This window comes from Anopheles darlingi, chromosome 2 (genome assembly GCF_943734745.1).
Source record: "Anopheles darlingi chromosome 2, idAnoDarlMG_H_01, whole genome shotgun sequence".
Lineage (NCBI taxonomy): Eukaryota > Metazoa > Arthropoda > Insecta > Diptera > Culicidae > Anopheles > Anopheles darlingi.
Genome location: NC_064874.1, coordinates 85,964,402 through 85,976,901, shown reverse-complemented (window position 1 = coordinate 85,976,901; position 12,500 = coordinate 85,964,402). Strand labels below are relative to the sequence as shown.

The 12,500-nt window shown below is 51.4% G+C and overlaps 2 protein-coding genes across 3 annotated transcripts in view; one reads left to right on the top strand and one right to left on the bottom strand.

Moving 5' to 3' along the window:
* LOC125951368 (V-type proton ATPase 21 kDa proteolipid subunit c'') overlaps positions 1-12,500 on the bottom strand; it is a 99,118-nt gene that overhangs the window by 8,269 nt on the left and 78,349 nt on the right. The gene's annotated exons all lie outside the window — the stretch shown is intronic.
* LOC125951347 (bone morphogenetic protein receptor type-1B) overlaps positions 1-12,500 on the top strand; it is a 100,609-nt gene that overhangs the window by 85,703 nt on the left and 2,406 nt on the right. For both annotated transcript variants that reach the window (XM_049680132.1, XM_049680133.1), the window contains 2 exons: positions 12,199-12,386; positions 12,461-12,500. The exon at positions 12,461-12,500 is cut by the window's right edge and continues 2,406 nt beyond it. In XM_049680132.1, coding sequence (XP_049536089.1) covers positions 12,199-12,386; positions 12,461-12,500 — 228 coding nt within the window. The remainder of the gene's footprint in view (positions 1-12,198; positions 12,387-12,460) is intronic.

Here is a 12,500-nt window from a genome sequence, read left to right as displayed (position 1 = left end):
CGTTGTTGGCGATCATCCGGTTTTCTGCTTTCCTTCCCGGGAGAATCATAAAAATCAATCCGCGACGCGATCGTGATCGTCCTTCGGCCACTAAAAGCCCGGCATACTTGAAGAGCAGGAAATCCCTTTTCTTGTAGCTGCTGTTGGCGACGACGAATAGCTAGCGCCTTTTGGTCGCATTGTTTTTCGAGATCAACAAAATTAGGCAAATGGTTCTATCGTCCCCCGATTGATGATGATGGTCGATCGTTTGGATGGTAGAGCCAGCTGGCTAGCTAACCACTAGTCTACAGGCAACGGCAGCTGAAGTGGCACGACACACACACGCGACTCGCGTGGCTACTCTCCTTCCCTAGACCGACAGAACCGGAGGGGCTTAAAGACGTACGCGTTTCATCAACGCTGTCTCATAAATAGCTACGACCGGTAGATTACTCTGAACTCATAAAGTGATAAAACCCGAGCAACGACTATAGATCCGCCTTTGTCCGCTTGTGCCCTCAGGTTGTACCCAGCTGAACGAAGCGAGCGTTTTAGCATTTTATTATGCTGACCGTTTCCCCGGATTGGATCACTCGAATACTTCGCGGATGGAGATCGAAACGAGCCTCTCCCCTACCATCTGGTTGGCCTATATTGGCCGAAGCAGCGCTGGAACGGCGAACGAGGCTCCCAAATATTGGTTACCGAAGATAAGCGAATTTGGAAATTCCTGTCCCTCCCCCCTTCAAGGTCTGGTTATCACTCCGGATCCGGCACCACTCTCTCACAGCTCGGGTGTGAGGAGGAGTGTTACTTTCGGACGTTGACAATTCGGTAAAGGGCCCGGGCCAACTTCGCGTTATTAGCGACCATTGTTAAATGGAATAATTCGCATCGTTCATTGCGTGACGAGCTTCATCCGTTACGCGCTGCGCTGCGATGATGGTGTGTTCCCGTGGCGTGTGATCTTCACGAGGATCACTTCCCCAGTTGAATTCCTTCTTTTAATGCTGACAAAATGCAGCTGATGTAACCGGTGACGGAAAAGTTGAGCCACTACCGAGAAGAGGATCCGTTATGATGATGCCTTGTGCACAATTGACTACATTCTAGTTTATGGGGCGCGATCGGTGATCGCGGTTGTTCGGTGCGAAACAAACGGGAGAAACAAAACAGCAAACGACGAATCAAACTACGCGAACGCGATCCTTCTAGGTTGTGGGCAGTGAGCTGTGACCGGGCGGAACGCTGTTTGTTGCCGCGTGTGCCCGACTGCTGCACGCGCGCTGCTTGCCAGCTCGCAGAGCGATCGAGAAGATCAACAAAAGCGAGCGATCGCGAGTGGAAGCACCGAGAGGTTCAGCCCGGCGGAGCAGCAGTAAGTGGAAGGAAGAATTGGGGCGTCGCTACTGCTGCTGCTGCTTCGTTAGACGATTATAAACATATGGGTTGATGCTGTGGCTGGCTGCCGTCATCATCATTATACGTTGAGAAGGTCGCCTTGATAGCGTGCTGGTCGGCCGCGTGTTGTGTAGTTGTGTGTTTTGTTTTCTTTGACCAGTTCGCCTGTATATGTGCCAGCTGCTCCTTTGGCATCTCACTGCACTGTGCGAAAGAGGGACGGGAAGAGAAATCCATCCATGATGATGATGATGGTGATGATGATGCTGCGATCTCCGCGAGGCGGTGGTTCTCCTTCTTTCTACTCCGCTTTTGCCTTCTCTCTAACACGTGGCTACGCGGTATCCTCCTATAGAGGTAGAGCCGCCCCGCGAATGGCCCGCTGCTGGAACGGGTTCTTGGTTCTTTCTCTTCGCTTGGAGTTTTCGTTGAGAAGTAGCTGCGAGCGCGATCTCGCGATCGCTACACGCAGCCACTCGCGATCGATCGTTCGCATAGAGACAGACACACACACACACACACGCGCGCGCAGAGGCAACCGAACCCGCGAATGGCGTGCTGGCTGGCTGGCTGGCACGGTCGACTGTACAGATTATAATCAATTGGCTCATTTGGTGGAGTTTCTGCTACCGTTGATTGCTGGTGTTGGTGGTGCCGGGGCGGCAGCGAATGGGGGCTTTTAGCTCGTTCATTCGCTCGCCCCCACCCCACCTCACTCGCTAGGATGCCAGATGGTGCGTGTGGTTGTGGGGGTGGTGGCACACGGTAGTCAATAATAATCGCGCGCTGCAGTATGGGCGCGAACAGCATCGCTTTTCCGCGATCAACACACGCGTTCGCGCACACGCTCGCCAGCGATTCACGATCATGACGACGATCACCGGTGGCCGCCTCCACGCGGTGGTTTACGCTCCATGGTTGAATGATTCACTTCCTGATGGTTCCTGAGGAATTCTGGTGCGTTCTCGTAGCGTGTACATGCTCTGTGTAGCGAATCCATTCGAAACCACCTCTAACAACACAGCAACAGAAGTCGTCGATCAGGCGTCATTACACGAATCGTTGTTTGTAATAACCTTCGGTTGTCACGCCTCCCCCATCCTCCACTCCTTGGTGTGACGCGAAGGTGCGCGCTAACGGCTCTTATGAATCAAAGAGGGCGATAAAATGGCTTAGTGATCTCCTCGTCCAGAGATCGCTTCCGAACCGGTTCGGTTCTCGCTCTCTAGGCCTAGGAGGCTGTGGCCAGCGCCGTGTTTTTGGCGCTCCTTTCTCGATCGTATAATTTATAGTTTTCATTTTCGGTTGATCGAAATGATTAATTGGCACCAATTGTGTGTACGCGTGTGTGTGTGTGTGTGTGTGTGTGGCTCGAGTCCCGTCTGTTTTGTTCCGGCCGTTACGAGGCCGTTTCACGGCGGGGGAGACCTCTGGCGACCGGTGTGTTGTGTCCTGGCCCCGGTGGCTGGATATTGATTGAAATTTATGAGTTCGGTAGCCTGCGGCTGGCGGCTGCCCGATGAACAGGCCCTGGTCGGTCGGTCGGTCGGTCGGTCGGTAGTAGTACATTCGCAACATATTTCCGATAACTCGGACCCGCGATCCAACAATCCACTCACTTCTCGCTCGCCACCCCCTGTGGTGCCGATTTCTCATCTGTCGGACCGGTTTCCTGGGGTTGGGGGTAGTGGGCGGGGGCTGTAGAGAAGGTGTTACTTTTGCTCTATTGTAGACGGCCAGCTCGAAACTAACAGAGAACCAGAGTAGTTCTCTCAGCCAACCAAAAGGTACCAGGAAACCAGAGGCGGCCATTATGGGGTGTTGATTCGTCCGTGGAGTTGGAGTGAGAATTGAGAAACGATAGCCGGCTAATGAAGATGCTCAACGAACCAACCAAAGGACCATATTGATCGGAGCAGGGCATTAATTGTTATGCTCAAATCAACACACCTCCTTTTCACGGTTCTGTTTACGGTGCGCGTTAGCAGCGCAGCAGTGACATAAAGAAGGAATTCATCCATCGGAAAATAAGATCATTGCGCGTTGTTCACCTCAAACATTGACGCAAAGCATTTCAGTTCAGTTTCCTGTTTGCTGCCTTGCTCACCGAGCTCCTCTCTATTGTTGGTTGCTACATTATGCTCCCATTTATCACCTTCATAGAATGGTCTCGTCGGTGAACTGGAATGTTTGTTGACTTCAGGTATTCACGACCCGGGCTTTGCTAGGAGGAATAATCGTCCCCTTTTTCCGGTGCTGCTTGTGCTGCGTGTGCCTTCGCTTTAAGGCCTGCAAGCAAAGCGAACATTCGAAACTTCAACTCTCTGCTACGATCGGTCGGTACACACCCGAAAAGCGCGAGCAAAAGGTTCCATTACAGAGAGAGAGAGAGAGAGAGAGAGAGAAGGAGGGCGAGGGTAGAGCGGAAATTGGCGTACAGCACACGCGCCCAGCATGCGCGCGCTCCATAGAGCACCACACCCCTGGGTAGATTACCATAATTTACTCCCGAGTGCAGGGCAGAGAGATGCAGGAAGTACTTTACACGGGAGAACAATTATCATAATGCTGCGCTACATAAACGCACAAATGTCGAGGGCGAGGGTGGCTAGCCCCAACGGAGGGGTGGGTGTATGTGGTGGAACCCCTCTCCTGATGATCGATTTCGAGTAGCAGCGCACCGTATGTGGCCAGCCGAGAGTATTGGATCGCGCGCGCGCGCGTGCGTGCGTGCGTGTGTGGAGTCGATAGAAAATGGTTTATTCAAATTATCTTCGTTTCCCGGTTCCACATACCGCCTGCCATCACCGATCGGCCGGTTCGCGTGTAGCGGTGGGATCGACGATCGATCAGAGATCGGTTCCGCCGCCAACCGAGATCGGTTGGTTGGTGTGGAGGTCCCAAGTGGCGTGTAGGCGTGCCAAATTGGCTTGAGCAAAATGGAACTCCCCCGCCACCACACGGAATCCCCGTTATTGAATGAGATCATATGCGAATCATATGGTTGGCAGTTGGGATCACCTCGTCAGCCAGTGATCAGAATCCAGAGTGGTGTCTGTAATGGCCACAACGATCGATCACCACCAGCACCACACCGTGCGGGTGCACCTTCTGATCGAGTTGTTGAGCATGTGTTTCCGGACCTTACGGCACACACCACCCCACCACCGTAGTACCATATGGTTTTGATTTATCACTCACTAATCACCGGCATGAACATCCGTTCATTCTCGCTTCAAACGGAAGCATCAATCAGCAAACTTACCAGGCCATCATTTCGACCCCGACGGTGGTGGTCGTCACACACAGCAATGATGTATCTGCGCGCTGGCCTGCAAGAAGACACGCACATCCGTTTCCTTCGCTGCGCTAGCGAAGACGATGGATTGTTATGATTTAATGTTTCGAGCTCTAGTTTACACAAACGCATTGGCTTTCGCCCTCTCTCTCTTTCTGTGCTCTCCTCTATCTCTCTCTACGCAGCATTACGCAGCATCTTCCCATTTAATATGCTAGCAGCGCAGCGCACACACGTGAGCCAACAGACGGGAACCGTTGGACGCTTCTGGAGTTTCAATTGTGTTCAGATGTACTCCGTAGTTTCCGTTTGTTTATCACGAACAAATTGAAATATTCAGCTGCCTGCCCTCCCTCCGCAACAACAAACCGTTTTGGCCGAGCCTCAACTATGAACGAGAGCGTCACTCGCCCCCTGAAGCTGGCTTGTTGTTGAGCCAATATGTGATTGACGTCAACAAACTGACACAAGCTCTGGACTACCCGAAGTGCGGTGGCCAAGGGGTCCCGGTGTAATCTTCCCGGTTCCCGGTTGGCCACTATCGGATATGGCACCGGCACTGGCACTGGCACTGGCCCTGGTGTACCATTGTCGGTGTCGTCGCACTAACAAGCGGATGCATTGCATGATGCGGATGCAGTAGTCTCTGCGCTACGTACGATTGCGAGGACAAATTGGATTTAGTTAACTACATTAGTGTGGACCTCGTTGGCTTGCGTGCGTGCGTCAGCATACCACCGACCGTTGTGAGGGCGGCACTGCTACCAATGCTGCTGCTGCTGCTGCTGAATCCCTTTCGAAGTGCAACGTCCGAAAACAATCGCATTCGGGTGTCCGGGGCCTTCTGGAATCTTCCTTTTGATGAGAGATGGAGATGAGCGGATGTCGTTTAATCTGGAAACTTGTTTTTTTTTTCTCTTTGGCCCGCTTGGATGACGCATCCGCCACTCATGGGCGTTGGAGTAGTTTCCGGAATCATATCGACCGTCGAGGGATCGGTGGCGATGAGTCAGAGAATCGACCCCCAGAGAGGGTGGATCACTTGATGAATATGCAAATGTGCAAGCGGTCCGATTTCGATTCAATCACTCGATCGAAGGCCACAACAGAAGCGAGCGATATGTAGATAGCTAGGATTATAGAGGGAGAGGAAGACGATCCCCAGTCCAGTGCTTGAGATTGATTTTAAGATCATGATGCGGTGATGATGATGGTGGTGGTGGTGGTGGTGGTGGTGGTGGTGGTGGTGGTGGTGGGACACTGACACTGTGACTGTGTTGTCTCACCCCGCGGGGGGGTTGCGAGTCTTCACACTCCACACGAAGGCCCGAAACTAGAGAGATGCATCCCGCATTTTCTTCTTCCACAGACACACACACACCCTTCGCTCGCCTCCCACTGCTTGATGATGATTGATCGAAAAGTTTCCACTTTTTGACGGATGTACCCGTCTCCTGACTGGTGCTGCTGCTGCTGCACTGCATGTTGTTCCGGCACCACAGGGGATCGTCTCTCCGGTTCCCTATTGCTTCTTCTGTTTCCATGCCACCAACACCAATCGTTCGATGGTATCTTCGAATGCAGCAACATGTTTTGTGATGTTTTGTTGTTTTCGAAGAAACCCAGATGTGCCTAAAAACATGGCCGCTAGCTCTCGCTCTCTATCTCTTTGGGGGTAGAATATTAGAAAAGCACCTACGAGTGGAGTTCTTAATGCAACATACTTTATCGCTTCAATCAGTCTCCTCCCTCACTTTATCACACCAACCATTCCATCAATCCCCATCGATCATCAACAAAACGGGGGGCGATGACAATTCCGTTGCAAATATTGATCGCTACCTCGCCTGTGTGTGGCCTGGGTGCGTAGGTGTGGTTGGTTCAAAACAAATGTCTTCCAGAGAACCATTCGGCCGTCCATCATGCTGTTGTCTCTTCTCTTCTCCTGGCATTGGGTGTTTCCGTGGTCGGATTGAAGTGCCACTGGGCGTGCCACCACCACTGGCAATCTCCACGGTCCATTTGTTCGTAATGGAGCGCTGCAGTAGCTCAGGAGGAGACCGGATTGCGCCGTTGTGGAGTGCTCCTTCGGCTTTTGAAGGTGAAGCTTAGCATAGTCAGGATATTAATAGAAGCTTCATTTTGCGCTGCTCTCCGATTGGTGATGCTGTCGTCTGTATGCCTTCCTGCCATTCTACCCTGCCCCCTCCACAGCCTCACCGTCATACAACAGACAAAGTGACACAATGTAGCACCGGTCCGCGGGGAAAATAAATGGCACAACAAATCACCCCAGGAGGTGGTGCCCAACAGGATATACACACGGAACAGCTCATGCGGGTGGCAGCTCATATTTTCCCGCAGAAAGCTATGTCCGCGAGAACCCCGCATCCGTTAACAATGTGCGTCATTGTGTGCGACACTCGCTCCGGCCGGAGTGATAGAGCAGACGGAGCCGATATCAGAACTATTCCCCGAACTCCTCCGTCAAGAACTTGACGCATCATCATCGTGTCAAGAGAAACTGGTGAATGGTGTGCGCGACGCTTCGTTAGAACATCCGTGAGATTCATACAGATAGGAAAAGAATAAGAGAGAGAGAGAGAGAGAGAGAGAGAGAGAGAGAGAGAGAGAGAGAGGCGCGAATACACAGCACAGAGAACACCCCAAGACATTGGTTTTGGTTCTGGTCCAAGCAGACACACCAGAGAGTTCAAACGATGCTGCTGCTGTTAAAGATGCTGTTAATGGTGTTCGTCGAGTCGTGGGAAGGGAGGGGAGGAAGCAGAGCAAAAGGGATGATAGACGGACGAACGGAGGATGGCGAACGGAGTTGTACAAGATCATGTCGAACTCTCGATGCCGATGTGTGACTGTCTGTCTCTCTGTCTGTCTGTATGTCTGTCTGTGTGTTTTGTTATGCAAATTGTGACGATCGACTGACCGTACGATCATATTTTGCTTAGGGCCTGCTCGCGCCACCAGCATAATGTTCCCTGGCGGACGCGTCCGGATCCGGATCTTGGGATAGGAATGGAGGAATAATTTATGATAGATAAGGTTTCCTCTCTCCCAAGCAACCATTTAGCAAAAGGTGATCGTGCGATCGTGCGCGAGTGCTAGAAGTTTGTCATTAAGCCAGCGGTGTTCCTAGGGTGCACGTGTGTATGTGTTTCTGGTCGCAAACGCAAACAATAGAATCCTGTTTTTTATTGCTTTCCCTGTTGCCTTGGTTGGAAGCTCATGCATGTCAGCTCATCAATGGCATGGATGCTGATACCAACACAATCACATGGTGAGCCATCCATTCAAAATCAGTCGACTGAACATGCGCATAGTTTCTGATAAGATTGTTATGCTTGCCACACATTTGTGCGGTTTGTGTTGTGATAATGGTGTACTGTTGTCGATTGATGAAATGACATAACTTCCTGCTGCTGCTGCTGCTGCTGCTGCTCGATTAAACGAGAGAGGCAGCTAGCGATCATCTTGCGATCAATCACTGATCACTAGCATCAGCAGCAGCAGCAGCAGCAGCAGCAGCAGTAGCATCAACAGCCATCAGCTATCAGCGTCACAGTTCAGGTTGATTATCAAAACAATTAGCAAGTTGTTCGTCGAGTCGGACAAACAAACAAAAAACATTCTCACACGCGCTCCGGTCCGACCGATCTGTCGATCCAGCGAGGCAAGTTTCCCAGCGCGCCAAAGTGACGTGTTGTTGGGGTGTAGCATGCGTGTGTGATGTTGCCTAGGTTGTTATCGGTACATGGGAGTGCGTGTGCCTCAAAACCTCATCTTCTAACGGGTTCTAGCTCCTCCTTCTAAGGCCAAAACTGTGGTTTCGCCAAAAAAGGGCACCAAGAAAAAGCAATTGAAACTTTCATATTTTTGTTTTTCATCCAGTAAAATATGCTCTGCCCGACTCTCTGCTGGCTGATGCGCTATATGTTGCCTCCCCGTGGACATGACGCTGATGATGATCAGTGTGTTTGTTTGGGAAGCAGCAAACGCTGCTCCTCTGCCTTGCCTTTACCCTTGCCCTTGCCTTCCCTGCGGACATCGCCTAGGCACTAGGCCAGCTCTCAACGAGCAGATCTAGCGACGCATTTGGGTCTGTGTGTACACACACGTTGGTGGTGCAGTTTGTCTGTTTTTGTGGCATTCGTGGCTGCTGGCTGGATGGCAGGGGGGGGGGGGGGTAAAAGAGTTTGAAAAGAAGCGGTGCGGCGGTGGTGGGAGGGAATATATAAATAATATTTTTTGTTTATCTTCTTCCACGCTTCCTGCCTGGTACACACACACACACACACCCTTCCCCTCGGTGATGTAGAACACGGGGTTTTCCTCTCGAGCGAGATGAGGTAACTTTTATGCTGCTGAATGCTGCTGCTGCTGCTGCTGCCAGTGGTGGGTGCTGGATTTGGGAAAACGGAAACACAGTCTCCGTCCGTCCCCCGGGCCTATGGTGGTGTGGAATGTGCCAGTGAGGCAATCCAGAACACACAAACCCCGGGGCCTAAACTTCCCATTGGCGTCATCATCCGTTGAGCTGGAGAATAATCGATACGGTCGTTCGGTGGCCAATTCCCGCGGCCCCAGAACTGCCAACTCTCTCTCTCTCTCGATCGGGTCCTCGTTTGCTTTCGAGCGAGAAGTTCATTATCGTTTTATATAATCGTGTTCTGTCCCGGTGTACCCGATGATGCCTCGTTATCAGTGTTGTGAAGCATCGAAGGAAAAGGAGAAGGAGCAGGAGGTCGAGTCTTCGAAAGGTCTTCTAGGTGCTCTAGCTGCTGATACGGCCACAAACCACAGAAACCCGGCCCCTTCCAGGTGTGCGACATATAGGCGTGTCTGTGTGCATGTTGCGAGCGTTCCACAATTTGTTAACAAACCATCAAACTGATAAACTTATCACTTGTCACACACTCACACTCACGCTGCGAAGTGTTGTGTGAAACCATTCTCGTGCTGTGGCTCTCTGCCTCTTTCCTCCTCTCCTGCAACACTTCCCTCGCTGCCCGCGTCCTGATGGCGCGGTTTCGCGTCTAATGCCTTCGTTTAAAATGTTTATTGCCGTGAGCACCGTTTGTTGGCGCGACCGCCTGATGACAACCTTTTCTAGTGGCCGTAAATCACCCGCCGGGGGCTTAATACAGGGCCGCCATAGCGAAGATGTCAACTTACCCGAAAGCACAAGCGGGTACCCGCAAAGGCGGTCCAACGGTTTGCGAATGGCCAAAAAGATTCCAACAGCATTATCGTTCGCCTCGAGACGGAAAAGAGGTAACTTATCAAACAGAAAGAGATGAGGGGAAACTATGGCGAGACGAGAACCTTAAGCACAGTGGCACGATTGTGACACGACGGTCACGGTGTGTGGTGTGTGAATTCGTCCCAGGACCAGATTGATTGATCGATTGAATTTTTGGTGGAGTAGATGGATTGGTCCATAAATATGCGGATGCGATATGGTCGCGCAGAAAAAAAGATGTATGTGTGTGTGTGTGTTGTGTGTGATCCCTATGCCCAGTGCCGCCAAGGGGATGCCAATCTGAACTGACGCCGTTCGGGATTTTGGGTACGGGTGTGGTGTTTGGAGACAGCCACACCGAGGGCCGGTCGTCGTCTCTTCCGGCAGATTCTGTCTGTTGCTCGGTGCCCGGCGTCAAGCGTCGCGCACATAAGTCGCCAGGTGATCGATGGTTTCGTACCTACGGTCACATGTAGTCGGGAAAAGAGCAAGGGGTAAAAAGTCCTAAACCACGATCTGCCATGCACATGTCCCCGGGAGATAAAAGGTTTTCGTACACCTCGATGGCACCAAGGATGGTGGTACGGGATGGAAGGATTTTGGATGGTCGGAGGGATGAACCATACGTAACTCGTGATTTGTGGTGCAGCTGCATCCATCCATCCAAGTAAGCGATTCCTTCTGCATGGGCTGACGGCTGACAATCAAGTTAGCCGTTACTCCAATGTCCGCTGCTGCTGTATTCTGTTTCAGCTACCACCTTGTCCTGGTCCCATCTGCTTTGCTGCCGAGGATAACGAAACTAGAACACGGATGGGCGCATGTAACTTGAACCTTTGGTGATTAAAATTAATGTCCTCTCTATGTCTGCCCCTGCCTGCTGTAATCTCTAGTACAAAGTGTCATCCCTGCAACGGAATGAGGTCGCCCGAGTGTGACGATTTGCATTGCACCAAGCACTGCGGCACCGTTGCACTGCCTCCTATCAGTTGCGATCACGATGTCGACGAGTGTGGCCCAAGGGGGGGGTGCTACCCCAGCATTTGTTGGCTGGGCCGGACAATTTTCGGACACCTGAGCGTAAGCACGAACAAGCAAGTGTCTCTTTTGCTTGTTTTGTTTTCTCTCGATAATATTTGCCAGTCTGCTCGGCATGGTTGCTGGCTACGTGGTGCATCGGTGAGTGCTGCACACCACACCGCCTGCTTGTGTGTATCTGCGTTGCATCCTGTTTGTCACGCTGGCGCAAGGTGACGGGGGCTGATGTTGTCTTTGCTCCTTATCAGTGCCTGTGTCACTGCTGTTGCCGTTGCTGCTGCTGCTGGTGCTGCTGCTGCGGCTGTAACCGGGCTGCCCGGGGATGATGATAACGGATAAAGCTTATCTTAATGTCCTCCAAACTCATCGGTAATGAACTTGCGGAACGGATTGGAAAAGGCCAGTAATGGGAAGGGACGCGACACGAGGGCTTGTTTTGTTTGGTGGCTACGTGTGCCTGGTGGCGTCTTCAACGTGTTATCAAGCGCTCGAAGACATTAATTTGAATTCGTGATCGTCACGTGGAGAGGGAGGTTCACGGTTCGGGAGACAATCTTCGACTCACGCGAGGTTCGCTTGACGTGCTCCGGAGGGTGATCTTTTGCTTTCGGACACTCTCCTTCGTTTTGCGTCACTTTCCTGGCCGTGTTAATCCCTGTTTGTTGACCCAACCGTTTGTCGTCGTTTTTGGGTGTATTTACCTGCCGGTTGCTTAATATGTTTACGTGTTTTCTTCACGCGAAATACGACCGTCCCGTCCGTATTCTGCAGCCTTAACTCCTATCTTTAATCGATAAATCATGCCAATGTCAAAATGGGGAGATAATGGAGTAATGGCGGCATGAGCGCGTAGTTTCGAGGAGTTTCGCACGACCACGATCTCCGCGGCCGACTCCATTTGTCCGTGTCGTGTTACAGTCAGTTCACTATCACGTACTTGCTCTTATCTACACCCTCACAAGATGAAAGAAGTAATTTAAAACGATTTTTGGGCAATTATGCTGGATCAAAAACTCATTTACCAACTCCTATCCAAGACGACGGCTCTGTGGTGGTGATATGGAGCGATAAAATGGATTCACGAACTGCCGATACGATAGCTGCCCTTATTGATTAAAGATCGATATTGGTGATTCCGATTCCTCCTTCTCTGATCTTTAATGCTGAAACATCAATTTAATTGTTTTTTTTCTTTTCCGTGTTTTCATTTCTTCCACTACAGCACGCACGCTACAATGCTACTGCGAGGGTCACTGTCCAGGGAATATGCAGAATGGAACATGCGAAACGCGACCGGGAGGATCTTGCTTCGCTTCGGTAGAGGAAGTGCTGGATGAGGAAACGAAACAGTATGTCGCCGAGTATAGCCACGGATGTATGTCACCGGAACAGGGCGGAGGTCTACTACAGGTAAGTGTGCAAACTGCTACTGGAAATCCTTCGATCATACGCTCTAACCAACCGATTCTCTTTCTCCGTTGTAGTGCAAAGTTGGAACCATGTCACCACAGATACACGGGAAGA